Source organism: Trichoplax adhaerens, genomic scaffold (genome assembly GCF_000150275.1).
Source record: "Trichoplax adhaerens TRIADscaffold_1 genomic scaffold, whole genome shotgun sequence".
In the NCBI taxonomy this organism is placed as follows: domain Eukaryota; kingdom Metazoa; phylum Placozoa; class Uniplacotomia; order Trichoplacea; family Trichoplacidae; genus Trichoplax; species Trichoplax adhaerens.
The window spans coordinates 1146215-1163925 of NW_002060943.1; the positions used below are offsets into that span (position 1 = coordinate 1146215).

At 33.6% G+C, this 17711-nt stretch overlaps 2 protein-coding genes across 2 annotated transcripts; one reads left to right on the plus strand and one right to left on the minus strand.

Moving 5' to 3' along the window:
- Nucleotides 1-362: 362 nt before the first annotated feature.
- Nucleotides 363-5079, minus strand: TRIADDRAFT_51352 (uncharacterized protein; the record flags this gene model as incomplete). The annotated part of the gene is made up of 2 exons (XM_002108411.1): nucleotides 363-4513; nucleotides 5067-5079. The coding sequence occupies 2 exons, from the start codon at nucleotides 5077-5079 to the stop codon at nucleotides 363-365; spliced, it is 4164 nt and encodes a 1387-aa protein (XP_002108447.1).
- Nucleotides 5080-14432: 9353 nt separating this feature from the next.
- On the plus strand, nucleotides 14433-15908 carry TRIADDRAFT_51353 (uncharacterized protein; the record flags this gene model as incomplete). The annotated part of the gene is made up of 1 exon (XM_002107607.1): nucleotides 14433-15908. The coding sequence occupies one exon, from the start codon at nucleotides 14433-14435 to the stop codon at nucleotides 15906-15908; it is 1476 nt and encodes a 491-aa protein (XP_002107643.1).
- Nucleotides 15909-17711: the final 1803 nt, after the last annotated feature.

Genomic DNA, 17711 nt, shown 5'->3' on the forward strand with positions numbered 1-17711 from the left:
GTGACTTTAGCACTGAAGTTGAATTTTTAATTACTAATAAAATTGCTAATATTTCCTACAGTAAAATGCAATGTTTGCCTAGTTTAACATGATTAGTTGCCCTTACTCCGGCATTAGCTTCACTACAAATGGATATGAAATAATTGCTCAGCTTCTAACTTGTTACCAGCACCTAATTTGGCTACAATTATTCCTTAGATACGATAGTAGCAGTTAATTGAAAAAGTGAAAATTTCGTGGGAATACATCGGTGGCAAAATATTAAGACAGTTATTAATAAAATATAGAAAATTAACATTTCTTTCAATATTCTCTTAGGCTCTTAAAATAGTCTTCGGATAATGGTGACTGAATGAATTAACTTAATTCAAAGTTGCTATTTCAGGATCATTCCACGTTAGCGCAACGTTATAGAATTTTTGAGCTTCATTATGATCGCCTAAGTGATATAATAATTCCGCCATGTAATAGCTGGTTTTAGCTATTTTAAAATGAGAGCTCCCATATTTGTCTAACTCAATTCCAATAGACTGTTTAAAGTAATCCAACGCAGTTATAAACTGACCTTCAGCATAACTGACTTGGCCCAGACAATAGTAAATATTTGCTGTTTTAGCATGCTGATAACCAAAATGGATCTTAAAGATTTGTAAGGCGTACTGATAATATTGCTTTGCTAAATTGAAATCTTTCATCATGTGGTAGGTTTCACCTAAATAAAAACTTGTTTGGCCTACACGGATATGATTCCGGCCCAATTTGTGAATTTCGATGTCAAATGCATTTAAATATTCTGTTATAGCCGATTGAAATCGATTTCGATAGAAATGTAGCTTAGCTAGTGCGAGATAACTATTTGCAAGATCTAAACTGTGCTCATTAAAATGCTGAATTTTAACATTTAGAGATTTATTAAGATGTTGTATTGCTTTGTCGCTTTGCTCAATGCTAATATAATTTGCCAGACCAATTATATGATGGGTTGCAGCAACATTGACATGGCCATTGCCTAAATAGCTGATTTTGATTGTTAACGATTTTTGAAGATATCGTAAGGCATTTGTGGGCTGACCTAAATAGCATAACACTCTTCCTATTATTTCGTACGTAGAAGCAACACTTAAATGCTCTGGACCCATTTTTTGCAGACGTATTGCTAATGATTTCTGTAAATATTCCAGAGATTGATTGTTCTTACCAATTTGGCAGTATATTTTCCCTAGTAATGCATACATGGCTTTAGCCGTTATCCCATTGTAGAGGCAAAGGTTGTGAAATCCACGATATATAAGTTGATTTTCGGGAATAGAAATAAAGATTTCACGGCTACCTTTCCACGTTTGTTTCTCACTTTCGACTGCCTCAAAAGCTACTAACCACTGATCAGCATAGATTTTAGCCTGATGATAACTATTATGTATGCAAAAGCTATAACTAAGCCAAGCTGCTGCTTGAATCATTAGAGGTCGTAAAATAGGATGAATTTTAGCATGTTCAAATGCGACTTGTAAGTGTCTGATAGCTAATTGACTTATTTCCCAGTTGATTTTGTCGCAATAGTCTAATCGTAGTTGATCAATAAAATAAGTAATTATAAAACTTAATAGATTAACTTCTTCACCCTTTATAGTAGCCATACAACGTATAACTGTTTGCAAACATCGACTGATCGAATAGTTATGTTCATCAATGCAATTAATCAGTCCATAAATATGAAATCGACGTAAAATGGATAACAACTGACTCTTTTTGCTACTGATCCTTTCTATTATTCCGTAAAGGAAACGAATTTCGATCTTATTCGGATCTAGATAGGCTAAAATACTAATCACCGTTTCTGCTGTAGGGTTATTTTCTGATGCTAATTGTACATTTATATACCAAGGCAGAATTAAGTTTATATCAAGCGCTTGATTTAGGTTTGTAACAACCATAGAGGGAAGAGAATACATAGCATTAATTAAGGGCTTTATTTCTCGTTCTACTTGGCGATATTTATAAACGTAAGATGCAAGGGAAATATCTTGTTGATAAATAAAAGTTTTAGCTAAAAATAATGCTAAAGGTAAGTCTTTCATTTTCGAAGCAATGTTATTAGCGCTTTCTCGGTCATCTTGATTTAAACATTTGCAAAGGTAATAAATGGACAATTGACGATCGAATATATCTACCTTAAGAGTAACAAACCTTGTAAATGGGGCTGCAGAGATGACGATTATGTAGCAATGGTAACGTTTAGGAAAGTAACGATGAATCCACTCATTATCTTCAGCATTATCATAAATTAGAAGTAATTTACCAGTAATTGGATCAAGTAATAACTTTAGGATTGCTTCAATTAATTCATTAGTATCACTGTTACAATGACTTATCTGTAAGAGATTTTGCCGCTGTTTGGCTTTTACTGTTAAATCTTTATAGTAAGTGGAGAAAATTTTCGATAATTTACAAATTTGTTCATTTTTACGATGACGATATTTATCAATAAGCATAGCACCTAATTGAACAAAATCTTGCTGCAATGAGAGTATAGAATCAGCCTTTAAATAATAGATTACGTCGAACTCGCTTTGATGTAAAATTGCGTAATGTATTGCTAAAGACGTTTTGCCAGTGCCACATGAAGTTTTAAATTGGTTATGGTGCAACCGATATAAATTTTCAATTTTTTGCCCCTGGCAAAAATCAGCTCTACAGTTTTTAAGTAATTCAGAATCAAGTAATTGCTCACTTAGATTTTCTTTACTTTGATATGTGTCAGAAATATCTTGATATTTTAGGAGCCAGCATTCATCTAACATATATCCTTCGAAGTATTTGTTAGTTTCGCTTATGCCGTCGTTTCCATCCTTGATGATACATTGACGACTACCATTTTCGAGTACCTCTTGGCTTTTGCTTCTATGCTCTCTGGAGTGATTGGTTTTATATTTTGGCGACCATCCAATGCTAAACTGTCCTACTAATTCATGTTCCGCTTTCAGTATTTCGTTATTATACCTAATTGAGTCAGTTCCTATCAACTGGCTATCTTTGCTTGTCAACGAATCTAGATAGCTATTATCAGAATCTTTCGATTCATTCTGATTTGTATTATATTCATCACTACAATCAGTCAACAGATCAAGCTTTACTGATTGACCGTAATTCCCATTCGGCTTCAGCCAGTTATCAAATTTTTGAACTATAGTAGTTTCTAACTGCTCCTCTTGTCCAAGTAAACGATCTTTACTTCCGTTACCGTTTGCATTCCATAACTCTCTATGTGCACGTACCATGTCGTAAGACTGATTTACGTTAATACCGTTACTTTGTAGTTTACCATTTGCGATGGATTTTTGATTTCCTTGATGATCTTCATTGTGATTTGTTTGTCTATCTTTGAACTCGTCTCGCTGAGATTCCGGCACTGATGTTATATTACAAATTTGATGTTTTTTCAATAAAATGCGATCAATTCGATCCATGTAGGAAGGTCGAATGCATATATTATCAAGGTAGTAATGAGGTAATGAAATAATTTTTAGATGAACTGTTTGTGTAGAAAATAGTTGTATTGATTGTGTTAAATGCTGAATACATTTTCTGTCACTGACCAACCTGGAATTTTGTTGGATTTGTGATATTAATGCTGATGTGATATCTTTAGAAAGATAATTTGATAGCGAGAGCAAGATCGCTTCTTCGAACCATTTATACAAGGGGGTTGTAACTTTTGTTCCATGCTGATTCAATTGTAAAGCAAATTGGAAGTAATGACGGAAACCAGGCAAACGTTCTTGTGGCGAACATGGAGGATAATTTTCGCAGCCATTCCATAAGGTTTGTTGCAGATCAGCTTTTATAACTTTTTTCATAGTAATAGCTAATATATCAATTGCAACATAAATTCCAAAGGGATCTTGAAGAGTCAGCGGTTGTCGTTGTCGAAGCTGATCTAATTGGTATAGCAGTTGCATAAGTATGTCAAAATGTGGGCGGTATATTAAAGTATAGCATAGCTGATAAACATGATGTATAGGATTGAATGAGAATAGATTTGATGTGGTGTTTTTGTAATCGACTAGATCTGAACGTAAGAGCATTAGTTCATAAATTAAGCTAGAAGGTGGCGAATCGAGAGTATTGATCGTTTCCATCCATCTTTTATTGGATAATAAACATTCTATGAATTGAGTTAAGCGAGTTATCAATGCATTAGCTATATGGGCATCATATCTTCTGGATAAATAAGCATGAAAATCCAATGTTAAAAAGCGAATAGTATTAACTAGACGTTGTAGCCATAAGTATTCTTGGGGATGTAGATTTCGTTTTACTACAAAGACTATCAGCTGACGAAGTTCTGACCAAGAAAACGGACTTAAGGCTTTTAAGTATCTAAATGTGCGTTGAAGTTCTGAGATATCATGAATATCGGCGGCTATCTGCAATCGTTGTAAACAGTCCGAGAGACTGCTATATGCAGTATCCATACGAAGATTTACAGAACGAAAGTTAGCAAGGAGAGAATCTGTTCAAGAAACGAATACAGTTTTACTAATTAGAAAGTAGATCGATTATAATTATTCATCTAGAAGTTAGCCTAATAAACAGTTTGATGGAGTTATTCTATTTATCTGCAGTTATTTGTTACTTTTTATAACTAAGTTTACCAACTGTGCTATAAATTACTTTGTTACTTTTAAACTATCGTCATCGTTGCATTTTCTAGCTTCCATTACATGGGTAATGGGATTTTAAACCTGAAGCCTATCACATCATCATTTTATTATGTATTTCATTGCTTACAAATTAAGAATTCTCATGAATTAGCAATTACTGTCTGAAGCTGTTAAAATTCAGTGTAGCGTTTAACTCATTATTATATTGTGATTATTCTCTTGCGACAGTAATTGCCATTGCCTCTTACATAAATAAATCTAAAACCTTTTTAGGTCGTAACAGTTAACGATCGCTCTAATCAAATGGTTTGGTTGAGTTAGTTCTCTTCCTGCTAAATCTATGGAAGCTCTAAAATTAATTTTTCATTTCTAATATCAAATTGAATGACGTAATAATGTTACCATGGTATATCATCTTGATCTGACGTACGTATCACAGCTATACTAGCTAATTTTGGGGATGATAATTGCAACGATTATGCACGTAAGCGCCTAATAATCAAAATCATTTACTTAGCGGCTTATATTGAAATATTGGTACGTTTACTCTAGGTCATGTTGCGATAATTTTAATCAATCAATCAATTCTCACTTTCCTTTACAGTAGTCGTAAAAGGAGTAATAGTCGTTACGATGATATTACTAAAATGATTTTATTATTATAATTTTTTCTTGTCTCATATTGATAAGGCGACTAACATTATTTCCAGTGTGACTATGGAGATGAATGAGTTTTAGCCCCTAGGGTTACAATCCGTTGACGCCAAATTTGAGTTATTAAAATCATCTTAGCAGTTACGATCTATGATTCATTTTATCAACCGACTATTCTACGCCATTGAGTGCTTTACTTCATATTACTATGATACTTTCAAAATATATAACTACTGTAATTAGTTGAAACCACTACTGACTCTATTTGACCTGTTTATATTATACATTAGTTCATACTGAAATTAGCCGTAACACAAACAAGGAGTATAAAACAAAATGAAAGTTTTCGATAGTAAAATATTTCTATAAGTGACGAAGATTTACATTTGGAAAGCTCAATGTTAATTCAATGGTCAGTTGTTCCCTAAGCGCTTTGCATGCAAACCATGGCGAACGTATCGTGTCAAGATAATATCAATTCGTCCTATTCGTTATTGTCGATTGCTAACGAATCTATTGAATTTAAAGGGTACAAGTATGACTTTATTCTTTTCCCTTCAGAATAACTTGGACCAGATGATACCCTATAGAAGACTTTCTTATCCACTGAATACAGTAAGTCAATTTATTTATGCTAAACAGCATTAATTTAAGTTTGATTTTTCCTATTGAGTCTAGACAGTCTAAGTAGAAAAAATGAATTACACAAAGGCATAATGCACTGTAAGATTGTCTTGGACGAGAGAAAAATGCTAACCAACATTGAAGCTCTACTATGAATGTCTCCAACCGAGTCTATTTTATAGATATTGATAATTTACTGTAGTCAATCCGTTTGTTGAATACCTTATCGCCTTGGATTTGAATCCAATTGCAACCCAAAATTGTGCATTACCAATCGACACTAACCTTCAAATGGAAACTTGACCTAAATTTCACTGCAGTGCAAGTATTAATTCCATTGCTTTACATTCTTGGAGTGCGTCCGTAAGTGGCGTGAATTGTTATTTTTTTCCTTTTGAATTCTGGATATTGCCACTGGATTACTAATTACTAAATCATTTTATATAGCAGACCCTAGTGAATCTTTCAAAATTTCAATGAATAACTCGATAGAAATCATTCTAAATTGTCATTCTATCGTCGACTATCTTACCTAATTGAATATGAAATATTCAATTCAACTTCTTCAGTGAAATAAATTGAAAGGAAATTTTTTTTTCCTCTCCTGTGAAGCATTTGACAAAGAAGTTGATTCAATCAAAAATACTGTCTATTGATAGTCGAATGAGGCCTGGCGGTCACCTGCTTAGTCAATGGATCAATTCTGAAAGTATAAATTCAATGTTGGTCGAGAAGGCGGGAAAAATATCAAGTTGTTTATTGTACTCATTCTATATTGCGTCAATCTCCATGTGTGATTGCTACTTAACATTGACGGCAACTAATTGATATGAACGTCCTGTCGATTCAATTAGATTTGAAGACGATTGCTACTTAACGTTGACGGCAACTAATTGATATGAATGTCCTGTCGATTCAATTAGACTTGAAGACAATCTATTGAGAAATGCAGTTGCGCTATTGTTTAGTATTGGCTTCACGTGATCTTATTTTCAAGATTTCTTTTCCAACTATGCAATTCTTATTCTCTTTTACTTGTCTGGATAGGCCAAGTCCGAAGAATGAACAAAATCCTTTTATCGGATAGAATTTATTCTTATATGGCTACAGGTTATTCTAGCCAGAAGAATTGTTTCACTTTTTCATAGGAAATACTCAAAATTATTTGCCATTAGGGCTTAAACTGAGTTCGTGTTATATAATAATACAGTGCATACCTCAATGGCATCTGTAATCATCATGGTATATACAGTGATGGTCTTATAACCGAAGTAAAAGATTTGAAGTCGATCAAGATAATATCGTAATATGATTGACAATGTTTCAATTATATACGTTTCCTTGTTGTATTTGACGTATTTGTCGTAACATTGTTTTGTAATAGTAAGGGATATCCCATAGGCTATAACTTGTCTCGTATTATAATTTACAGAAATAGGAATGACACATTCCATTTGCTTTTTCTACACTTGTACTATCTACTGTATTAACCTTAAGATCACATATTACAAATATCCCACGTCCGCTAGGATACAGTATAATAGTTATGTGCTTATCAGATCTTGTTCAATCATTACAGTTCCTTCATGGTGCGTTGTTGTCGCATTCATGATAGTACACTATTCTGTCAAGACGAAATAAATTCATGTCGCTAAGAACGCCATACTATTATTATAATTATCAAATACTTTATTCAAGTGCTATACTATGTCTACATACTCCGTCCGCCATCTGACTTTTTATCAAACACCAAAAGTATCAAAGCATAACACAGTACATTTGGGAAATTTTTCATACATTCCGAAATTGCTTTTTTCGCACATTATAATTATCAAATGCTTTATTCAAGTGCTATACTATGTCTATATACTCCGTCCACCATCTGACTTTTCATCAAACACCAAAAGTATCAAAGCATACTACAGTACATTTGGGAAATTTTTCATACTTTCTGAAATTGCTTATTTCGCACATTATAACTTTAACATTAGCATTATTTAGTGATAGACATCTTTTGCTATTGCTAATTTTAACGAACAAAAGTTAGGGAGACTTAATTAGCGCTATTCTTTATTAGTTAAAACTAACTTAGCGCATCATCCATCATTTAGGACGGCACTCATAAAATCTATCAGATATTTTAGCACGGATGACGCGGTTAGCACAACACATTTTAGTAGCACAAACTTAGGAAATGCTATAAGACAATCAAAATATGGAATATAGGTGTCAATACTGTACTTCTTATAAAATCGAACTCATTGATAAAAAGCCTATTGTATTTTGATAGATACTTATAAAGCGTATTGCATAACTACGGTTACCTACTGTTTCTGTTTATGTCTAAGATACTATGTCCAATAATTATAGTGACGACTTAATAACTCGCACAGCATGGTGTGCACACTATGCTCACAATTTTCTATCATTGAGCTCAGATTACAATCGTTGAATAGTGACGAGTTGCAATCATGTATCGTAAATTGTAATTACTTTTAAAATTTTTAAAATAAGTTGTATACCAAGGTGGTCAGTATCCGAGTATCACGGTCAAGCTTTGGCCATGAAGATGTCTATGTATTATAATCCGTAGGCTTTATACTAAAGGCCTATACTTTTGCAATTTGTTAATGCTTATACTATCGAATTAATTTACTGCTTTTGGATAAGGTGAAGTGGAGTCGTGTTGAAATATTTTGGATGAATTGTCATTATGTGATTGGATAACTCATCTAAACTTGTTTAGGTTATCTTCATCTAGAGATTTCTATAAATGTGAAACTCGGTTCGGATGTTGGTGAGAATATTTGTGCTCGCTTAGAAATAAACTTAGTTACCGTTATTTAACACAGCTATTGACTGCTTTTGTGTGATACTCAGGATACTGGTCATAGAGACAACTTGGTACAAAGTTATCGGAGGTTTGCAAAGGCTCAGAGATTTAGTTGACTACTTTAGTGCTTAGCTCAAATCAGTAGGACGATTGAGAAGTTTATTGGTGATCGATCTTATAGTATTCGCTTGTATTGCAATCGTAGCTGTCATACCGGGATAATAATATATTGCAATAACAAGAAAACTGTTGCATAAATTACTGGGTAAATTCGTCGTTGATGCTTAGGTTTTATAAGTAACCGCTGTCTGCCAGGTGCCGTATCATATTTAATCAACTGTAAATATTTTGTAAGTTTACGTAAAATCTATCATAGTGGTCGCTAAGAGTAAGCGTTGTTAGACTGATCATTGTCGGTAGATCACTGGGATGTATAAAGATAACTCTTTAGATAAAAAAATGATTGCTTCTTCTAGCAATCATATTGGCTTGCCTCCATAGTACCATCAACATTATTCAATTTTCTTTAGACATAAATAAACAACACTAACTTAATACGTTGATCCTGCCATCATGGAGAATCTTTCCAGTTGAAAGTTGATCTGTTGCATTTACTCTTCTTGAAGCTCTACGGAGTTAGATTCTATTTCAAATTCTTGAAGAAACATGACGGGTTACAGTAGCTACGACCTTCTCTTTAGTTCGTAAAGGCGTTTTTTTTAATACACACATAGCTTTCATGAAGACTTTGTTTAGCGTATAACATTATATCTATAGATTCTCAATCGAGTAGATATCTTTGCCTTTTTTTAATATCACTATCCGCATAACCTATAAAGTGAAGCAAGAGTTATAAAAATGTACCTTTCCAGCCTTAAAACTGCTAGATATATTGGAAATTAAAACTCTCAGATTTCCCTACCTGAGTTACAAAGTGTACACGTGATCTCTAAAGGAGATAGAACTTCCTACAATGAAACAGAATTAAGAGTTAGATTTTTCATCCAGGAAATTTGACACGATTAATAGTAATTATAATCTCACATTTAGCTGAAATGCAGATTTGTCTCTAATCACCATTAGCTATACCGTATAGTGGCTGGAGATTAATAGTTATATACTAAGTCAGTATGAAAATCATAGTTTTGATACTATTGGGCTTTGAATCGTACGGCGCAACTGCTGGAGATTTAATATACGCATAATTAGTGAAGGAAGCAGTACGGCAAACTGACACGAAGAAAAATGATTCATGATAACATTTACTGCTCGTTAGAAGCACTGATAGTTCTGTTGTACTGTATATCATAGTATATGGATGAAAGATTTTTAGCTTGCTAATTTTCCTTAATAAACCATTGAAAGTTATGGTCATACTCCAATGGAATTAATAGATTACCTTAAGTGGAAATTGCTGTCTCAGATTTTAATATACAATTACAGTATATCGCGATAATCTGGTTAATGCATTGATTACTAGTACAAACTCCCGTCGCTTTGCTGACGGTTTACGGTAATGTGCTCATTTAACAGATAGTATTACCATTTGATAGACCTGTCAGAGGTTCAGTAACTTTATACCGTGTACTCTGCGTCCAAAGAGTGCCAAACGTTATTAATGTATAATCATTACTTTTAACTCGCGAATCTTACAAATATGTCCGTACCTCAGCTCAAATCTATAATCGCTTTATTGAATGAGCACCACGTCCATAGATTGTTACTGCATATTTAAACAGTTGCAATTAATAGGAAAAGGATAATATGCGCAAAATTTCTTAATTGTGAATGATATAAATCAACCCTTACCCGCTTAATAGCATACGTAATAAACATACTTGCTACATTTCATTCCGCAGCATGTAACTATATTTGGAACGACTCCAAGAAATTTTAAGTTATAATACTTTAACAGCTTCCATTAATTGAAGAAATTTACTCTTCTAGAATTTAGTGGCAGATAGCAAAAAGTAAAATGCTCGTTTGGTCTAAAGCATTTGCAAAGATGAGCCTACTTAAATAAGGCAATAACTTTAAAGTACGATCTCGAAAAATTCATTTGATTATTACAACAGGCTCTATGTTAGATTCTACATACAGTATGTCTTTAAGGTTACCGCTCTAATCGCTACACATGGTACTGTAGTTAGCCTATGCAAATCCTTTACTATCTATCATGCCATGAATGGGTTTCGAAGCAGTATAACTGCTATGTCACATATTTAGACTTTTATTATAAATATAGTAATAACTCTAAAATGTAAAGGAAGATTATCCAACATTTGATGAAAAAATATCGATATTCGTACTTTATTTTGTCGATCAAAGTGCCCAACTGTAGCTCCTATCTATAAATGACCTCTCTAATTAATTTACAATCCTCGAATTTTTCAAGACTATGACTCACTCTCTGTGGCAAATCACAATGATATTAGCGAATATATTTTTACCTCGTCACAAATAGCGCCCTGAATTATTCTTAATGGTATTGTTTGTCAACGTGGTTGGTGAAGATAATTTTGAATGTTTATTAAACTTATATATGTCAATATTTGCTTTCCCCATCATGGAGTTTCTTAATCCAAATTATAAAGTAATTACTGTTGATTTAATATCTACTAATAAACCCAGCTTGAAGTAAGCGGTAATATGACTCCTGCAATGTCTGTTGATAGAGTATAGATGACATTCTAAGAACTAAATTGTTCTTATTTAAGAACTATTGAAAAGCTCAATCGCGATCTAGTTATTGTTTTTTAAATCATATAATTTTGTTTACGTGCTACACGACCATCGTGATAATTATTATGGCTTATATGTCTTTGTATAATATCGTGAAGTACTGCATAAATCTTGAAGCTGATTACAATTTAGTGACATCTTTGTAAATGAATGTACTTAAATAAATAATTGATGCATATTTTTAACGGTATATGCGGTTACACACACCTGCTTAGCGTAGAAAATCTCCTACATGAAAGCGTATAAATTTATACGATTGACAGTAAATTTAGAATGATGGTAACCTGTAAATCACAAATCTAAATTTAGTAAGATTAATAAATTGATTGATAATGAAGTACTGTTCATACTCATAATAAGTGTATCTAGGAGAATGAGCCCTTAGTAAAAATATAGAGTTCGTTTTCGGCGTCAGTTACGTGTTTACATTGAAACTTTTCGAGAACTATTTACGTAAGATGAGTACCGTGTACGTACTCTTCGTAAATTTTTAAGATATGGCTATTTTTGACGATGAGATGCTATTGGATTGTGAGACATAGTAAAATAGTACTAGCAATTAGTTGTTAGCAGCTAATTGGCATGCAATGATAACCTTATTCGAATTTATTTCAAGTTTGGTTTAGAGTTGATTGAAAAATTTACAGTAGTACCTTTTTGGCACTATACATAGAAACTGCATTGAGAATGCATTTAATGCTTATTGCAGCATTCCATAGTAACTAACAGGAGCTCTGATAATTCTATGATATCGATAGTTAAGTAGAGAAGAAGATAGCTGACGTACGATGGGGGTAGATAGCACGTTTTGTGAGTTCTATCGGAATTTATAAAGACCATTCGCTGTAATTCAATGCCAATCAATTAACGTTATCATTGAAAAGTTTGAAACTTAGCCTTTGCAAAATAGTTTGCCATTGGCTCAGTATTAGTAGCTATTTATTTACTATTAATTATTGCTCAGTAGGGCTGGCCCAGATAGATAACAATTGCGTTCTATATTAAAGTCATTCATTAATTAATACCATGCTACTACTTCATGAAATAGGAATAAATGCCAATGTTATAGTTACAGAATGACGAAGGAGTACAGTAGGTCAGTGCAAGTCTTAAACGATGAAATTTAGAACACACGCTGTACTGTACGGTTTTGCACAGTACTGTACACTGTACACTGTACTGTACAGTACTCGACTGCAGTACCGTAGATGTATTAGTACTGTACTGTACACGTACAGTACTGTACTGTAGTGTACTGTACTGTAGTCAAAAAATGTACAGTACAAAGGCTGTTCCAGTATGAATCACAGAACAGTGATAAAACAAATAAACCGCGTAGTCGCTGTGTACAGTATAGTACTGTCCTGTACTGTACTGTACACTGTACAGTACATACTGTACAGTACAGTACTAAGACTAAGACAGAGTGCAGCTACAGGACAGTACTGTGTAGTGTACTGTACGTACTGTAAATCCCCCTTTAGAAATGCTCTTGCGTGCAAGATAGCGTCCTGAACCGTGAGTGGTATATGACTCCGGCCCCTTACTGTTACCGCGTATAATTTTGTTAAAGGCCATTACAGTTAAGCCTCCAGATTGATAACTAGCGGCTGATGTACTAAACTCTTAATTAGTTATAATTTATATGGCGAGATAACTGTAGTAAATAGACTTCATTTAATTGCCATCATTTGTCAACGATATCGATAAAGAATAATTGAAGTTAAGTCATTTATTATTATTTTTACCCGAAAACGCGATAACAAGAAAAGAAGAATATAACGGTAATCATTAACGAGCTTCCGATTTCGTTTATAAATAATTGGACGACGTTTTTATACTTCTACTGTTGTTTTTGAAACTTTATTTTTATGTTTTTGATTTTCATCAATAACACTATTTTGGGTTGCTGTTGTTTAGAGTGGCTAATTTAAGTGCACTTAGTATAAGCCGACGTTATCATTGCAATATCGATCGAACTATTATCTCAATTATTGTATCGGATAAAATACATTCGAAAGTTCACTCAAGTTACGCTTAGTTGAAAGACTGGTCCTTCCTTCATCTCATACAGTACGTATAGTAATAAGCTGTACGATACGGGTGCGGCAGTAAGCCTTCTTTTACTCATTTCTCACCTGCTGCCGGAGGCCACTAGTTGTGTAACCCGTTGCAGTTCTTGTCAAATCACATTGGCATTAGCTAACCTGAGATGCCATCCTGCATTTAATTCAAAACTCACCTTTCCTTATTAATACAGAAGACAAGCAGTAAAACTTTAAAATTAAAGCCGAACTAACTTTTTTTATGTGTGTGCAAGATCATACAGTGTTCACTATGGGATCTACTGTACTGAAGAGCGAACCCCTTTTTTTTGCTGCACCGTATTTAATTAATTAAGGTGTCCTCGAATGATAATCGATTTTAAGAATGTTGGCCATATCGATTTCACAAGTTGTTACTATACTTACAAATAGACAATATTTTATTTAATTTCAAAAGTCTTATCTTTCTTCTCTTTTTTTGAATTCATTTTATCTGTTGTACGTACACATTTATAGTCCACTATCTTGTCATTCTTCTTAAGCATCATTACAAAAAATTGTTAGTAACAACCGAGTGTCAACCTTTTGTTTCTCTTAGTTTTGGGCTAACTTGCCTCATTTTTTATTCAATTTTATAATTTCAGTTGTTGATAACGATTGAAAAGGTTTGAAAGGCAACAATTACCTTGATCCATTACCTCAATCAACTAATCAACGTATACAGTAATTGTATAATCGGAACGGCCACAACGATTCTGATAGCCATTTCTTACAAGTTGTCGACTGTAACTGAAAAATTGACTGCAACCTGGTATCCCCCAGGTGATCAAGAATAGAGAAACAGAATTAACTGGGTCCTCATAAATCAACATGTCAAGTCAAGATGGTGAAGATGTTGTTGAAGTCCATGTTATCCGTCAGGATGAAAACTGGGGTGTTGGTCCAAGTGGTCGCGCTACTTCAATAGCTACATCGGATAGATCAGCAGGTATGGGCAATGTAACTTTTCGCCGAGATCATGATGACGATGACGATGAAAACCCTGCACCTTGGAATTCATTGCTTTCAATTGGGGTTCCTATTGCCGTGGGTACTTTAGCTTTATTGACGCCTCTTATTTTCATTTTACTCCCTTTCATGATGGGAACAACATGGCAACTTTCGAATTGTGGTAATTATTGTAACGGCTCATATTTAACTCTAGCTATCAAAGAGATTATCCTTCTAATTGGCATATGGGCGTTGTATAGTAGACACCATTCTCATTATACATTACCACGTCTAATAAGCTACAAGCTATTTGTATTATCGTTAGTTTTGATGGTGACCATCTGTTATTGGATTTACTATGTTGTCGCTGTCATTATACCCAAGTCTTCCGATTATGCATCTATTGTCGATCTCGCCGTCTCTTTAGTTGATATCTTTCTTTTCCTTCATTATATTTCGTTAATATTGTTGGAAATTCGTCAGCAACGGAATCATACACAATTCATACTTAAGGTTGTTCGCGATCCTGACGGTCAGCAACAATATTATCATCTCCACCGTACCAGCATTCAATTAGCAGCGTTGACTATATTGCAATATTATTATCGTGATTTTACTGCATATAATTCGGCTATGGAGAAAATGCTTGAACGCTATGTTGGCCGTAGTCAAACAGCATTAACATTATATGATATTGACGGCCGTTCCGGAGACGTCGAAGCGATGAGTACCCGCTCGCGTTCAGTTATTACGGCTTCGACCAAACGAGGTGCAGGTAGTGCTATTAACGGTAATCGCAATGATAGGTATCACAATGAAACTGAATTTTATAAAAGAATTGATAAAAGACGAGCTCGACTAATTGCTGCAGCTGAAGAAGCCTTTGAACATATTAATCGTTTACGCCAAGATGAGCAAGACAGGAGTGGACCACCAATGAACCCAGATGATGTTGCTCATGCAATATTTCCGTGTATGGCGCGTCAATTACAAAAATATTTAAGAGCCACTAAGCAACAAACATGGTATAAAATCGACTCTATCTTGAGGCATCTATCACATTGTGTAGCTTTAGGTGCAACTTCAAAAACTTTTTTGCAGCGCTATTTAACAACTCGACACTGTGCGATCCCATTAGAAGATGATGATCGTAATAAACCACATCATTGGTCTTTAGAGTCGGAATTACCTGCACATAAATCACTCCATGAAGGAGCTTGGTTCGTCTTGAAACGAAATGAGGTCTCATTAATTGTTAGTGTAGTTAGATTGCCTCAATATAATATAACTGAACATACACTTGATCATACTGGTAGAAGAATTCGTTTGAATCCTAATCCTGAAACATCAGTTTAGTTACTTAGTGCCTACTATTTGAGCCTTACTAGTATGGTAGAGAGGATTTTCTTTCTTAAGGCTTTCAATAAGCTCAGTTACTACTGTAATGATATCTTAAAAACGAAAGAGAAGCTGTACTCTACAGCTCTCAAGGTAGCATGGCATTATAAAAATGATGCGGAAAACAATTATTCTCAACAATGTAATCGTTTTTATTATTTTGACACTCTTTGACATTGTATCTTTCATCCTCTTTGGTTACTTCTATACGAAGACTGTCTAGGAGTGTTATCTGTTACATTATTCCATTGAATGTGAAATTTTTTAACTTGTATTGATAAACACTATAGTTTCAGTTTTGCCATTCATATGTATACTGTCATATACAATCCTTGGGTATTAACGCTGACCTTTAATGCCGTTTTTAGTTCTAGGGGGGTACGCTGTGCTATGCATCATAATTAATTTTTATTTGTTTAAATTCATATTTTACTTTTGTTTGGCTCTTTACCATGTCTAGACTTTAAAATCCAGGTTATTATTGCTTAATCAAAGTTATCTATGTAATCCATTGATGAATAGCCTTACTGATGGAATAGTTAAATAGCTTAGACTGTGCTTTCGTTTGAAACCTTAATTTTAATTGCAGCCGGTTTGATTGTATTAATGATGATTATTTTCGGATTTGATTCATCATCATTAAATGATGGCCATTTTAGATCAAAGAACAATTAAGATTGTGATAATCGTCATATTCAATATAGCAATTACTTGACATTTGTATTTTCTTAGTTATTACTGTTTGGTTAATTATTTTTATTGATTGCTGTTCATTCCGCGTTTTACTTATTAGAATTTACAGTACCTTTATGATGATATATTACAGAATGTCAGAAACTATATGCTGTACTAGCTGTGGTTATCGAGGAAAACTGTTAGACATATAGTACTGTACTACGATGTAATTTTAGAGGGAATATGTGAAGGATATGTATTCAGTGAAAATATTTCTTAAAATAATTAAGATTTATAAGGGAAATGACGGACTGGTTACCCAATTTTATCACAGTAACTGTTGATGATATCTTGTAACGTGATTTAACTAGTTTTTTTAATGTTGTTATGTATTGTACTGTAATCATGATCATTGTGCAACGATGGTATCATTTTGTAATATAGATGCATGTACATCAAATTTCTATTGGTAGAATATTTGCTGCTATTTGCTTTATGTTTACTACTTTTCTTGCCAAGCTGAGCGTTTTATAAACAAATCTAGAAAGATTTAACTACGATCCGACTTGATGAAGTAGCATCATGACGGCAACCGTTATCTACCTATCGAAAATCATCGTATTCATTAATGTTATCAATTTCTATTTCTTGTCGGGCATCACATACTGTATGAACGTTATAACACATTAAATGTGTCTTCCTTACGATGTATATCTCTTGTCCATGATAAGCTTTAGTTCAATATAGATTTTAATACTAACTTGATGATACAATAAAGGGATTCTTTGTGCTATCAGGTAAAATATTGAATGGATAGGAAAAACAATCGATTTTAAATCAATTTATACTATTGCTTAATTGTCTTTACGATATTGTCCAATGACACATTGCAGATTACGAGGTAAAAGTTCAAATAAAATGTATTATTATTGAAGGAAGTAGTCAAAGTCTTAGTATCAATGCTACCCTAGCTATGAGATTGATCCAACTTACAGTAGGATTCGATCTTGATTTTTACATTAGGCAAATTATTGAATATTATAATCTCTAATAACTATAAATTGTAGAGGTAGATCATAGCAGCTA